Source organism: Triticum urartu, unplaced genomic scaffold (genome assembly GCF_003073215.2).
Source record: "Triticum urartu cultivar G1812 unplaced genomic scaffold, Tu2.1 TuUngrouped_contig_6590, whole genome shotgun sequence".
In the NCBI taxonomy this organism is placed as follows: Eukaryota; Viridiplantae; Streptophyta; class Magnoliopsida; order Poales; family Poaceae; genus Triticum; species Triticum urartu.
In genome coordinates this window covers 1,608-16,524 of record NW_024117362.1, presented here as the reverse complement: position 1 = coordinate 16,524, position 14,917 = coordinate 1,608, and the positions used below count along the sequence as shown (strand labels likewise).

Here is a 14,917-nt window from a genome sequence, read left to right as displayed (position 1 = left end):
GCACGACACAAGTTACTCCCGTGTCAACAAAGAGGAAAGGACGATGCGGGCCGGGCTGGCGCCCTCCTGGCTCCCTTGGTCGTCATGGCTTGCTTCACGGGCACCTCATGAGGCACCCCGCCTTGATCTCTCTGCCTCCTCGCGAGCCAGCCTGATGAGGCCGTGCCTGAGGAAGCTCCGCGTCGTCCGCCCCGCGAGGCTTGGCCCCTCGCGAAGGTCTTGGGTCTGTGTTGATGAGGCTGGGCCGTGCTGGGCCCCCCTTTGAGCCACGCCGCAGGCTGCAGGCAAGCAAGTTTGGGGACCCCCGTTCCTAAAACGCCGACAGTAGGACAACCGATTCTTGATGCAGAACTCGTGTCGGTCAAGATGTTATTTGAACACATCCCCCACTTTGATCCGTAACAAGCACATCTCAATGGGTGACTTCCAACGCACAAATTAATATCCTATTTGATCCCAGCGCAAATACAAGGTTGTAAGCATTAGACCTCATACCCGTACCTCCTTTTATTTTAAGTGTTTGAATCATTGTTTGCTTGTTGATCCGGTCGAAAGCTGGACTTGACACTGACAAAAACTTGCTAAAGACCATCGCTTTCAAGGGAGTCTTTCTCTCATGGGTTCGATAACTCAGGGTCACCTTTGAGGAAATAGGTGCAGGATACTCTTTTCTGTTTCAATACCGTATCAATAAAAGGAGGTATCAATACACACTTCACCCCTTATGAACGTATGCACGCACATCCTACCCTTAGGAACATCTTCGAGATACTGAGAGGACATCGTATTTTGAGATTGACGAAGTCACCACAGACTCCTCATATTCGACAAGGACGTCTCCTCTCACTAAACCAACATCATCGAAAAAACTAAAATAAATCCAAAGAAATGTGAGCATCAATGTCAAATTTAGAACTTGAACCCTGATGGGATGGTTCCACCACAAAGAACCTAAACAACGCCAGTTCGTACGTATGTTGTAGGTTTAACTACCCCTTTTATCTCTCGGTTTGTTCCAACAGAGGTCAATTCCAACAAAATTATATCACTTGCAAGTCAATAATCCTCCTCAATCCTCTCCAACCCCCACGAGAGAGGATTAATCGAAAAGGCCTTAGGAGTTCTTTTTGCATCTATGTACTATTTATTTAACAAAAATAGGTGGGCAAGACATTTTTTTGGGAAATAGCGGGACTCTGCTGCGTATTTTTATTAATTTTGGCACAAAAATCATAGTTTTATAACATTAAAATAGAAAAAAGAATAAGAAAATACAACAACAATTACAACACTGAAGAAAACATCATTCATTTAATACTATCTTTTACTATTCCTGATTCAAAAATATAAATCGAATGAGTTGAAACCAATGGCTGGGTCAACCGAAGTGCAGGCCAATCTTCTTGAAGTTTCACTCGGCGAATTTTAGAGAAGAAATTTTGCTTGGACAACGCCTGTGCTGGATCTGCATACCCATCTGCGTCGCCTCCAGCGTTATAGGGACCACGGTGACCGGGTCATCGAGACATCGACTGCGACCTGCAGCTCCCACAAGCAGCTCCGCGGGAGGGGACATCCAATAATAGCCAAGCCGTCCACACACCGGAACCACGCGCTTACATACGCCGTAGACTTGGGAGAGAGGCGGATTACTACGCTGCTTCTTCCGAGCGGCACCCATGGTTTTCTTTCATTTCGTGTGTGTTTTGTTGCCTTGCAATGCCGATACGGCCACATGACGCCCGGAGGCCCCGACGTCGACGCACGAGCACGACCATCCATTGCTTGTCTTTGATAGTCCCGACAAAAAGAAAGTAGGAGCTTCAACGATGCTGGTATGTCTTCCTTGTGGCTGTGGGAGATCATTCTTCTGCAATATCCAAAAAATTGTGGCGCGATAAGCTTGATCTATTAAAAAAAGGTCCAAGGTTCTTTTCTATATGGAGAAATTACCATAGTTTTGTAAATACTCTAGTTTTAATAACATAATTTTAGTAGTAAATAAAACTATTGGTATCTAAAAAACTGTAGTATTCTCACAACAATAAGAAAATACTTTGCTATCAAACATGACCTAAGATTGCTTGACATAAAATATTCCAACATTTGTCTTGAAATCTTCCAACATATTACGCTTACGAATAATTATAAACATACTTTTTGTAAAAGCATGTTAGACAAAAAAATGATTCCAAAAATTAAGAAAAACTATGACTAAATGGGCTGCGCCATGGCCGGCCCACTTAGGATTGCCCAGCAGCTTTAGGAACGAGCGCATACCGGCAAACCATGGAATTTCCTAACGGACGCTCGCTGCGTCGAGTTGTCGAGGCTTCGCACAGAGAGGCGAGCGACTAGCGATCAAGATGGGCCGGCCCAGTTAGGAGATAGCGCTGGCGCTACAACTTCCGGTTTTGGGAACCTTCTGGAGGGTTCCTGAACGGTTTTGGGAACCTTCTAGAAGGTTCTTGAACCGGGTTTTCACTGGTTTTTTCTGTTTGCTTTTTCTTTGTTGTTTTTCCTGTTTTTGCTTTTTCTTTCTTCCCTTTTCTGTTTCTTTATTTCATCTTTCAATTCCTTTTTCTTCTCTTTTTATTTTCTTTTAGTTCACGTTTCAAATTATGTTTGAGAGTTTCAAAACATCTTCCCATTACGAAATTGTTCTCCATTTCAAATTCGCGCTTCCAAATTTGTTCTCCATTTCAAAATTTGTTCTCAACATTCAAAAATTGTTCGCGCTTTCAAATTTGTTCTCCATTTCTAAATTTGTTCTCAACATTCAAAAAATGTTCGTGCTTTCAAAAACTGTTCGAGCTTCCAAATTTGTTCTCCATTTCAAAATTTGTTCTCAACATTAAAAAAAAATTCGTGCTTTAAAAAATTGTTCGCATCGTTTCAGAAACTGTTCACCTTTTAATGTTTTATTCGCAAAACAACAAATATTTTTTTAAAAAAAAGTTCCCATTTCCAACATTTGTTCACAAATACAAAAACTGTTCACATGTTTAAATTTTGTTTGCAAATGCAAAAACGTATGTGAATTTCAAAAAAATGTTCCAAATGTTGTTCACAAATTCAAAGCTGTTCAGGAAGTTCGAAAATTTGTTCACAATTTGAAAAACAAATGGTTTCAAAATTTGTTCACATATGAAAAAAAATCTTCTCATGTTTATTTTTTGTTCAAAATTCAATAGTGTTTGCGAATTTTTTTTAAAAAAAATCTTTTTCCCAAATTTTGTTCACATATTGAAGGTTCATGTTTTTCAAAATTAGTTCGCAAATGAAAATAATGCTAGAATTTTGTAAAAGTAGTTTTAAATTTTCAAATGTATTCATTTTTTGAATTTCTTAATTTTTTTTCTATAAATGTTTTGTGTTTACAATAACTAGTTGATTATTTCAAAAAATGTTCTCGTATTTAATTTTTTGTTCCATTTTTTAACTTTTTTGAGTTTCCCAAATAATGTTTTCCTTTCAAAAAGTATTTTATTTTAAAAAAAATCTTGTTTGGCATTTTTGTAAAAATAAATAATCTGCCACGTATTGTAGTTCATATATACCGGGCTGCCATTTTACACGCTAAATCTCAGTTATACAGTGGCTACGGACGCGCTTTCATGGCGGGAGGAGTTGTGTTCTATCCCTCGCCCACAAGTTTTTATGGAATTTTGTGAATTTGTTTTATTTTTTGATGCTTCTGATTCAGCAAAGGACAGCGAATGGGCCGGCCCACGTGAACCGCATCCTGTGCGAAACGGCGACTTCTTGCCGCAATAAGCGGCATATAGGAGGTCCTGCAAACCGTATTCGGCGCCTTTAGCGCCCGTTAGGCATTTTTCCAAACGGGCGCATACCCCTCGTCCTCGCTAGGCCGGCCCATCTATCTTTTCCTTATCTATATATTTCAATCAAAACGCAAAAAAGGCGAGGCTGCGGTGAAACGAACCAACGACGTCCAGATTACGAGTACTACCTGTCAACTGGCACTTTTTTTGGCATCTCTTTCATTCAGCAAAGGACAGCGAATGGGCCGGCCCACGTGAACCGCATCCTGTGCGAAACGGCGACTTCTTGCCGTAATAAGCGGCATATAGGAGGTCCCGCAAACCGTATTCGGCGCCTTTAGCGCCCGTTAGGCATTTTCCCAAACGGGCGCATACCCCTCGTCCTCGCTAGGCCGGCCCATCTATCTTTTCCTTATTTATATATTTCAATCAAAACGCAAAAAAAGCGAGGCTGCGGTGAAACAAACCAGCGACGTCCAGGTTACGAGTACTACCTGTCAACTGGCACTTTTTTTGGCATCTCTTTCATTCAGCAAAGGACAGCGAATGGGCCGGCCCACGTGAACCGCATCCTGTGCGAAACGGCGACTTCTTGCCGCAATAAGCGGCATATAGGAGGTCCTGCAAACCGTATTCGGCGCCTTTAGCGCCCGTTAGGCATTTTTCCAAACGGGCGCATACCCCTCGTCCTCGCTAGGCCGGCCCATCTATCTTTTCCTTATCTATATATTTCAATCAAAACGCAAAAAAAAGCGAGGCTGCGGTGAAACGAACCAGCGACGTCCAGGTTACGAGTACTACCAGTCAACCACCACGCCACCAGACTTCAAGTGATTATCTACCTCTTCGCGTTCTTTTATTCTTTCGACTTTCAACTTTCCTTTTTTTTTTCTTTTCCCTTTTTTCGTTTGTCCTTTTTTCACTTTTTTTCCTTTTTTCCTTTTTTTCTTCTCCCTGGTTCGATGAACTTTTTCAAAATTAGTGATTTGTTTCCAAAATTGATGAACAGTTTTCCAACATGGATGAAAATTTTCAAATTTGATGAACTTTCTAAAATTTGATGAACTTTTTTCAAATTTGATGAACTTTTTTCCATTTTGATAAGAAAATTTTAAATTCAATGAACTTTTCTTCAAATTTGATGATATTTTTTCAAATCGATGAATTTTTTAAAATCAATGAACTATTTTCAAAATTGATGAACTATTTTTAAACTCGATGAAATATTTTCAAAATCGATGAACTTTTTTTCAAAAGCATTGAACATTTTCCATTGACTGTTTGCAAAATCGATGAACTTTCTAAAAGTTTGTGAACTTTTCTTCAGAAATGATGGACATTTTCAAATCCAGGATGTTTTAAAAATAATTCAGGACTCCAAGCTGTATAATAGACGCGGCCTCGCTTGTTCTTATACCATTGGCACTATCAGCACTGACCAATGACTAGATTCTGTGGTGGTTATTGAAGGTCGGCCAATGATGCAACCACCCGAGTTCGAATCCTGAAGGACACGCACCTTTTTGCGGTTTTTTGGTTTAAAGGTTGCTGCGCTCGGCCTTCATGGGCCGGCCCAACAGGGCGCGGCAGTGTGCGCCACGAAACTAACAGGAGCTCTCGTCTCGTCCTCGTCTCGCCCCATCAAAGGCTGCGATCCATTCCTTCGACGCATCTGTGCACGAGCGCGCCGCCGCCGCCGGGGGCCGCCTCCACCTCCATCGCCCGTCGCCTCAGCTCCTCCCCGTCCGCAAGCAAGGTACCTTCCCCGGCCAGCTCTCCTCGGTCTTTCCCCCCTCCTCAGTTGCTTGCTGCCGTCTGCCGCTGCTATTGCTGCCTCCCGTGCTGTGCCCCCGCCCCCGTACTGTATTTTGATCTCATCACAGTATCTCAAATGTCCAAAATACCATTTCTGTTCGGTTAATCCCCCTCACCAAAACTATTAACATAGCAGAACCTATCCTCAAAAAAAAACATAGCAGAACCTAGGTTAGTGGAGGCCTTTTGGACATTTATAGGTTGTCTCTCCAGCTTAGTAAAATTAGAGCAACGTAATGTAAAAACTAATCACCATGGAATGCAGAAAAAGGCACAACGCATGAGTATAATTTGTTTTTTGTCCACGGTACTGTATTAATGTCTATATTTGAGAGAATCCTTATAGTGACTACAGGTAAACTGTGGCAAGCAAGATGGCCCTCTCATCAGTTTTCAGGAGAGTAAACATCAAAGAATTGATCTCAAATGTTCCGGTCTACACTAGCTCAACAGGTAATGAGCTTAGGCTTTAGGCAGTCTGTGACATCGAAGTTTAGAATTTATATCTTCTTCCTTTTCTGAACAAGTGGCCTGATCCTAATCTTGTATGTACTTAATTCCAGAGACATCTGGAGGAATGAGCTTGGTCTTTAGGCGTTGGGCCACAAAAAAGACTGCTGGGTCAACGAAAAATGGCCGCGACTCTAACCCCAAGTATCTGGGTGTTAAGAAATTTGGTGGAGAGGTACCATCTTCAAGTGCTCATCATGGTTTTGATGTTTCTTCTTGTTCATGTCCTTGAACCAGATTAGCTGAATAATTTCCTAAATGACATGAAAATAGCTAATACTTTTGATATGTTGGCATCAGCTTTAATCATACCATACATTGTAACATTGGTAGTCGCTGTGCTATCTCATTATTATAGCCAAAAAAAAGGAAAATTATCTCATACTGCTCTCCAATGTTTACACTTGTTTTATTTTAACAGAAAGTGGAACCAGGAAACATCATCGTACGACAAAGAGGAACCCGCTTCCATCCTGGGAACTATGTTGGCATGGGGAAGGATCACACTCTCTTCTCTCTGAAGGAAGGCCATGTGCGGTTCGAACGGAATAAGCTGACTGGCAGGAAATGGATTCATGTCGAACCTGTAGCTGGGCACACTCTCCACCCTGTTTACGCCGATGGTTCAGCTACTGCAGCTGACATGGATCTGCTGTAGTGTTGATGTGTGCGTGGGTTGCAGTAACAAGTTGCTGATAGTTTCTGGGGATGGCTCTGCTGTTTTGCTCCGACATGGATACTTCGTAAGTGAACTTGTTCCAGCGAAAACGTTTCTGGGTTAGGATGATCGCAATAAGTAACTTCAGTGTATTTCTGATGTCATTTTAAGTATACATTCTGCACGAGACAGTGAAGGTTCACTTGTGTAATTTTTTGTTCGTATGCTGCTGCTTTTCTCTGAAATCAACAGTGTAACCTGCCGTTTGGTCTATTCTCATTTTCATATATACGGACTTGTGATTCACTGTAGTTGCTGTTGCCGGCAAACCATATGAACAGCTCGCCACGTGGTGCCTGATAGCCATAGCAGGTGCTGTCCGCTGCTGACTGGATGCTGAATGTGTCCTTTTGGGAGGAATGGTATGGTTTGTTGTGGCAGAAGCCTTGTTTGCTACTCCCTCCGTTCCAAATTATAGCATGTTTTTTCTCTGAATTAGATGTATGTAGATGTGTTCTAGTGTGTTTGTTCACTTATTTTGGTCCGTATGTAGTCCATACTGAAATATCCAAAACATCTTTTAATTCAGAACGGAGGTAGTAGTATTTCTCTAGATCATCATGATACTTCTTTATGGAGTACCTTACTCCTACTAGGCAGCCAAAACTTTCTGTGAACTACATGGTGTGTTGGATGAATCTTCAGGCTTCTGTCATTGGACAAGTTCAAGTTGATTGGTTCATGAGTTCTCATGTCGCTGGTGTAACGTTAATGTCCAATTTTATGTTTATTTCATCTGCTTTTCTGGTGTTTGTGGGTGTAGAAATACGGTTGTGTTAAGACAGTTCGTTTCTAACGCTCAGCAAGAGAATGTAGGCGGAAATTTATCAGAGCCTTGGATTGTTTATTGGGTTTCACACTGAAAACAGGTTCAGTTACAGTCTTTATCAAAATCTACAATAAAAACAGCTAGGAAAAATAATAAGATACATATCTACAAAATTTGATTGTTTCATTTAGATCAATTTAGATCTTTTCTCCAAGCAGCCAGTGGGTGTAGAATGCCAGCGATTCTTTGGGCTTGTACTCAGGAACAGTGTGGCCAGACCCCTGAAACATCGTTAACTAGTCAAAAACCCTCAGCCATATGATGAACTCTTGTCGAATTTAAGTTTGGTTCAGACATGGCATCGGGCAAGTCACTGAAGATGGAAGACGACAATCTAATATGCTAGATTCTCCTGCTGGACTTTAAAGCTTGCTTACATGCCTTTATGGTGAGGAAGGTGAGATTGTGATCATAGCCTTGTGTATATCTGCACTCGCATAAGACAAAATGACTTAAATCATTTCAGATACATGTTTTTTTTATGTTTCGTTAATCCTAACATGAAGTCCAAAACAACTCAACGACCAGCCAACTCTACTTCTTAATTAGTGGGATGAGGCAAAACATTTGCCCCGTTTAAAAAAAATAGTGATAAAAACATGGATGTAGCTGCTTTTCTTAATCTAGATTGCTTTTGAATTCTCGCAGGTGTTCAGTTCTCAATGACTGCTAGTTATGTTAGAGAGAGTTCTTGTCATCTATCAATTGGCGCATCAGATGGCAGATATATAACTAAACCAGAAACATATGTGAATGGTGATAATCAAGGAGAAAGATGTACAGTTGTATAGAAAAATGGTAGAACATCATACCCAGCAACTTGCCCCCCAAAGTGCCATGGTCGCCATGAATCGACAACTCGGTAGCCTAATGATCTGACCCATGCCTCCGTTCCAGTGAAAGGGATACATAGATCATGATCTCCACTGTACAATTACACACCCAAAAGTTGTTAAACATCTTTCTTTTTCAATAAAGTGATTACATATCGTAAAAATGCAAAGGTGAGCACGGGTACATAACCAGTGTTGCAGAAAAGTGGAGGCTGCACATTTCAAATTTATTACACAAGTGTGTATTGCGAAAAGTTTGAACACTAACAAGTGACAAAGTTACACACTTGTGAGTTATTCGCAAAAAAAATTTTACACACTTGTGTGTTGTAAAAGTTGACCAATTTGTGATCCATAGTGTCAAAAATCCACAACAGAATATACCATACTTTTTAATATCTCGTTCTTTGTAGCTGAAGCATTGATTTTCTCTGATGATTGTGTTTCCACCGTTCGTTTTAAGCATTCCAAATGGATAACTTTATGCCTTAAGCACAACACATGTACATCAATGTAGGCATATGAATTAAAGGTTATTATTACAAGTATCGTTATTGATAAAAACTAAGTTCTATTCCAGGTACCAGGAGTCTAGGATTATTTCTGAACCAATTTACCCACAATAAATAGTAGGACTAAAGTTTGAAAGGGTTTGTTTCCTCCTGAAGGTTATATTCACATTCTTTACATTGAGTCAAAGTAATTTGGTACAATCTGAGACTTGTGCTTCGCTATCCTATTCAAATATGATTTATTTTTTCTCTTCTGTTCTTGTAGAATCAGGGAGAGAGGAGTACCTGCAGCGTGAGTGTGAGTGTGTGTGGCGGCTCACTCTTTGGAACGGGAGGACTGGATGCCCCTTCTAGGTCAGCTTATCCTCATGGGCTTGGGCCCTAAGTGATACATATGATGGGCTTGGGCCCATACCGGTTCAACACTCCCCCTCAAGATGGGTGGTAGATATCTATCATTCCCATCTTGTCACATGCCAAGTTACAGTCCTTTGTTCCTAGTCCCTTTGTCAAGCAATCTGCAAACTGCTGCCCAGAACTGACATGACCAAGGCTGATGATCCCAGCATCAAGTTTCTCCTTAATGAAGAAGCGATCAATTTCCACATGCTTTGTCCTATCATGTTGAACTGGGTTATTAGCAATGGCTATAGCTGACTGATTGTCACACCACACCTTCAAGGGGCCCTTCCTCAGAAGTTTCAACTCGCTCAGTAGGTACTTCACCCAGAGCATCTCACACAACCCTTGAGATAATGCTGCATCTCACACAACCCTTGAGATAATGCTCTGTACTCAGCTTCTGCTGTTGATCTAGACACAACTGTCTGTTTCTTGCTTCTCCATGACACGAATCGACAACTCGGTAGCCTAATGATCTGACCCATGCCTCCGTTCCAGTGAAAGGGATACATAGATCATGATCTCCACTGTACAATTACACACCCAAAAGTTGTTAAACATCTTTCTTTTTCAATAAAGTGATTACATATCGTAAAAATGCAAAGGTGAGCACGGGTACATAACCAGTGTTGCAGAAAAGTGGAGGCTGCACATTTCAAATTTATTACACAAGTGTGTATTGCGAAAAGTTTGAACACTAACAAGTGACAAAGTTACACACTTGTGAGTTATTCGCAAAAAAAATTTTACACACTTGTGTGTTGTAAAAGTTGACCAATTTGTGATCCATAGTGTCAAAAATCCACAACAGAATATACCATACTTTTTAATATCTCGTTCTTTGTAGCTGAAGCATTGATTTTCTCTGATGATTGTGTTTCCACCGTTCGTTTTAAGCATTCCAAATGGATAACTTTATGCCTTAAGCACAACACATGTACATCAATGTAGGCATATGAATTAAAGGTTATTATTACAAGTATCGTTATTGATAAAAACTAAGTTCTATTCCAGGTACCAGGAGTCTAGGATTATTTCTGAACCAATTTACCCACAATAAATAGTAGGACTAAAGTTTGAAAGGGTTTGTTTCCTCCTGAAGGTTATATTCACATTCTTTACATTGAGTCAAAGTAATTTGGTACAATCTGAGACTTGTGCTTCGCTATCCTATTCAAATATGATTTATTTTTTCTCTTCTGTTCTTGTAGAATCAGGGAGAGAGGAGTCCCTGCAGCGTGGGTGTGAGTGTGTGTGGCGGCTCACTCTTTGGAACGGGAGGACTGGATGCCCCTTCTAGGTCAGCTTATCCTCATGGGCTTGGGCCCTAAGTGATACATATGATGGGCTTGGGCCCATACAGGTTCAACAGTTCTACTATTAAGCAATAACCCTAAGCAGAAAATGTGTTATGCACAACCAATCTGTTAGTTTTGCTTTACTAAAAAAACTGTCAGTTTTGCTTGGACAATTAAATGTACTAGTATTACTCCCTAGTAGTTCAACCCGTTCTCTACTGAACCTTCACCCTAATTTGATTCCATATATTAATCGGTGTCTTCTTTTGCAGGAAATAAGTTACTCAGTGTTAACATTGTCAAATGATCAAGTTGCAGGTGTGCCCCGTACCTGTAAATAAGTACGCGATATCCCATGGCTGTGAATTTTTTGTGATACTCCACCATGCTGCCTGTATCATGAGTGTAGTCTATTCTTGCAGTATTCAACTCCCATGATCCAATTAAGCTTTTCTGATGTGCCAATTTCGATCGAGTTTGTTCCCGACAAACAAGAGTTAGTTAATTTGTGCCAATGGATTAAATTCACACTAATTTGTCTCGCATCAACCAACCAACCATCATACCGGTTTGGCGTGAATGGCAGCTCTTACATCTTCATCATCCAGCCATATAGTAGCAAGTTCATCACTCTGTGAGGACATATAACTGTTATAAATTAGAGGACCAACCATACTTATGAAATGATGTAATTGTATGGAAAATGAAAACAATAAATTGTATACCGTGCATGGTAGAGATCTACCGCCAAGCTCTGGCCACAACGTGACATGTCCGCTGCTCACGGGAAGACCGAGAGGCCATGAAAGCCCCGCCATCCTCTTCCTCACAGGGAAAGGCCTCTCTGTTTCACCTAGCTTTCTGAAGCTTGATGGCAAGCTGCTGTTCACGAACGCTGTCTCTTGGACTTCAGGGTGGTGGTAGCATGGTGCAAGAATGTTGTACTTATTCAGATCTTTCAGTTCCTGCAGATGACAACACAAATCGAGGCCTTACAAAAATTTGGAAGGTTGCGCATTTGCTTGTCGGTTTACAGGCTCCGGTACATGGACATTACCCAACGGACTCTATCTATCTTTTCTTGGCACACATCATTTACTTTTCCCCAGAATGTGCCATGGCAAGCAGCACTGACATCCTGAAACAGGGCAAACAGTCAAGTCATTGTTAGCTTGCTATCTGTCCACGGATGAAACTACTTATGGCACCGGCAATTATGCAGAAACAAGACGAAGCAAAATACCTCAAACAGGTCGGTTGATATGAGACCCATCCCATGTGCAAACGGCACAAAAGAGTTTAAATCGTAGTCTAAGTCGGTTACTCCATTACCAATTAGATAGCCCTGGATGCAAACATTAACCTCAGACTGTAAGCTCACACACACAACTTCGCATGCGCAACTGAACTGCAACGAATAAAATGTTAGTGGGAATGACCTTCAAATTGATTCTTGGCTTCAGAGCCTTCTGTGCCCCTGTAATGACGTAGAGATGAGATGTAAGAAACCTCTGATCTCAACTATGAATAATCTACCCACTGTGAGCAACAAAATCCACCTTTGACAACTTCATCAGCTAGTGTAGGAATGTATATCCCTGCATATGACTCTCCGGAAATGTAGAATGGGTTCGACTGAAACTCTGGGTATAACTCGAACCACTGCAACAACGAGTAAAATCAGCATCCAGTTTCTTGAATTATGTAGTGTAAGTTATCGCAGCTGATGAACTGAAGCAGAGATTATTACCTTCAAAAGGAAGGTATGCCCATCGGCTGCGGTTTTCAGGTCACCTGTTGTGTAATCCGATTTGTTCAATGAGTATGACATCCCAACACCGGCAGGGGAGTCCAGGTACATCATGCTTGAAACCTAGTTACTCCAGTTTAATGACACATTTATCCAATCACTTGGCATGGAAAAAATACTGCTCGTTCCATGACAATTTAGTAGAGCTGAACAAGATTAGTACTCCTAAATTCTGGGCAGGCTGCTGCGGGGTAGGCCTGTGCTCCTAAACTGTGTTCAGAATCAGGTATGCGGATTACCTTTGACCAACTATAGGGATTGAGGTGCAGCTTGGGCAGCCCTCCGGGAGTGCTTCCGCGCTCAAAGTTGAAGGGACCTGAGCAAAGAACAGGGCACCAGTCGGGTCGTCTCATCCCAGCCAAAATCACAAGATGACAACAAAAGAAACTGCCGGTCCGGACGAGAGGTAAGAATAATTAAGATCAATCCAGACCGTTCTCGTAGACGAATCCGTCGAAGCTGGAGCAGCCGGGGCCGCCGTTGAGCCAGAGCACGACGGGGTCGGCGGCCCGGGCCCGCTCCGACAGCACCTCCACGCTTATGTACCCGGCGTAGTGTTTGGACGGGAGGGCGCCGTCGAAGCCCGGGAGGTGGGTCACGAGGTGCTTCTCCGGAGCTGCGACGGCGAGAGGGATGAGGGGCAGCACAAGAGCGAGGAGGAGGGTGAGGAGGGAGGGCGTGGACGCCATTGACGGATTTGAGGCCCGCGATAGCAGGGATTCGGTAAGACGTTAGTATCATAGGCACCCAGTATCATATAGAGCAGTGCAGTTTTAGTGGGTGAGGCCGAGCACCAGTGATGAAGCGGCATGTGTCCGATTACGTGACCGTGCTATGCTGGTGGGAGCATCCACGGTGTGAACATAGAGTAGAGCCCTTCAAAATATTACCGAGGCTGACAAGACAATGCGTAAACACATAACAAACTAGGTTTCTAAAAGAATTTGGGAAGATTATACGCTATTCCTTTCGTCCCGATTTATTTGTCGCAGAAATGGATAGAAATTGATGTATCTAAAACTAAAAAGTATATTTAAATACATCATTTTTCGCAAGTAATTTCAAACGAAGAGAGTATCTGTTTATCGTGGGCGTGCTATAAGACCTTTTCTTTCTTCATCTTGTACTGGATTTCAACAAGGAAACAAAGATTCACCTAGAATTAAGCAACCATTTCGACTAGTCGCCGCGCGGCCGTGCGATTGGGGCCCTTCATACCATTCGATCGCGCCTAATTCTCCTAATTCTTCGATTTTGTTTTTTTTCCTTAATTCTCACGAGCATCATCCTCCTCCCGCCTTCGTCATCCCCGGTCGTCCCCTGTCATCCTCCCTGACCACCATCCTCGCCTCCCCGTCGAACATCGTCAAGGCTCGCCATCACCATTGTCGCAATGCCGCTCATTGAAGCATCTCTGTTGTGAGTCGTTGCAACTTTTTACACAGGTAGCAACTCATCGTCTCGCCGCCACCCCCGCCCTCTCCTATCATACCTCCCCGTCTTTGCCAGTTGCAGCTCACCGCCGTCGCATCTCACCGCGAGAAAAAAATCAATGCAACTCCCCCGTTGTGATGGTCCCATCGCCGGTTGTAACAAAAAAATGTAGGTCGCAACAAAAGCGACACATGGTTCCAGCAAAAAAATACTTACCCCCGCAGCCCTCTGTCGGTCGTAGCACCGTGTGTTGGAAGGTGATCACGAACAAAACAAGTACTGCCAAACAATTTTGGGGGAACAACAAACTTAGTTTCTCCATATACTAGCTCACACGGAGACTTCATGCTTAGTATTCTTGATGGTGTCCGGTTGATCAGGTATGTGGCTGTCATCACTGCTTCACTCCACAAGAACTTGGGCACATTCATCGTAAACATCAATGACCGAGCAACCTCAAGAATATGCCGATTTTTCCTTTCCGCCAGTCCATTCTGAGGAGGGGTGTCTGGGCACAAAGTTTGATGAAGAATACCTTGATCAGACAAGTAGGCCCCAAATGTGTTGTTCACATACTCTGTCCCATTGTCAGTCCTGATCACCTGCACCTGCACCTGAAACTGATTCTTCACCAAGGCATGGAAATTCTGAAAACAGCTAAACACCTCATCTTTGTGACGCATCAAATAAATCCAAGTCATACGAGAATAGCAATCGATGAATGTCACAAAGTATTTCATTCCATTCATTGATACAACTGGGCTCTTCCATACATCCGAATGAATAAGCATAAAAGGAGATATGCTCCTAAGCCCCATACTCCCATATGAGGCTCGTGTGTGTTTGGCATATTCGCAAGCATCACATGTCAACTTGCCCTTGCCTATCCCACACATAACATCCAGAAAGATTCTACTCATCTTATCAAAAGATACATGTCCCATCCTACAGTGATGGATCATCACCCCCTT

General features: G+C 42.3%; 2 protein-coding genes across 8 annotated transcripts; one reads left to right on the top strand and one right to left on the bottom strand.

Moving 5' to 3' along the window:
• The first annotated feature begins 5,358 nt into the window (after nt 1-5,358).
• On the top strand, nt 5,359-7,057 carry LOC125530832 (50S ribosomal protein L27-like). 2 transcript variants are annotated; one of them, XM_048695246.1, is made up of 4 exons: nt 5,359-5,541; nt 5,947-6,053; nt 6,164-6,285; nt 6,532-7,057. In XM_048695246.1, exons 2-4 carry the CDS (start codon nt 5,975-5,977, stop codon nt 6,766-6,768), a joined length of 438 nt encoding a protein of 145 aa, XP_048551203.1. In that variant the 5' UTR covers nt 5,359-5,541; nt 5,947-5,974; the 3' UTR covers nt 6,769-7,057. The 2 variants fall into 2 exon arrangements, with proteins under 2 accessions (XP_048551203.1, XP_048551204.1); XM_048695247.1 differs by having other exon boundaries at nt 5,373-5,541; nt 5,956-6,053.
• A 584-nt stretch (nt 7,058-7,641) lies between these two features.
• On the bottom strand, nt 7,642-13,282 carry LOC125530831 (serine carboxypeptidase 1-like). Of its 6 annotated transcripts, XR_007293001.1 has the most exons (14): nt 12,946-13,281; nt 12,752-12,828; nt 12,453-12,575; nt 12,262-12,364; nt 12,142-12,179; nt 11,946-12,047; nt 11,760-11,840; nt 11,428-11,667; nt 11,269-11,334; nt 11,034-11,155; nt 9,288-9,931; nt 8,470-8,583; nt 8,035-8,084; nt 7,772-7,878 (listed from the first exon to the last, which is right to left on the bottom strand). XR_007293001.1 is itself a non-coding variant. In XM_048695243.1 (13 exons), exons 1-12 carry the CDS (start codon nt 13,199-13,201, stop codon nt 8,000-8,002), a joined length of 1,407 nt encoding a protein of 468 aa, XP_048551200.1. In that variant the 5' UTR covers nt 13,202-13,282; the 3' UTR covers nt 7,642-7,878; nt 7,953-7,999. The 6 variants fall into 6 exon arrangements, 4 of the variants coding, with proteins under 4 accessions (XP_048551200.1, XP_048551201.1, XP_048551198.1 ...); XR_007293000.1 differs by lacking the exon at nt 8,035-8,084 and having other exon boundaries at nt 7,642-7,878; XM_048695243.1 differs by lacking the exon at nt 9,288-9,931 and having other exon boundaries at nt 7,642-7,878; nt 7,953-8,084; nt 12,946-13,282.
• Between the last annotated feature and the right edge of the window lie 1,635 nt (nt 13,283-14,917).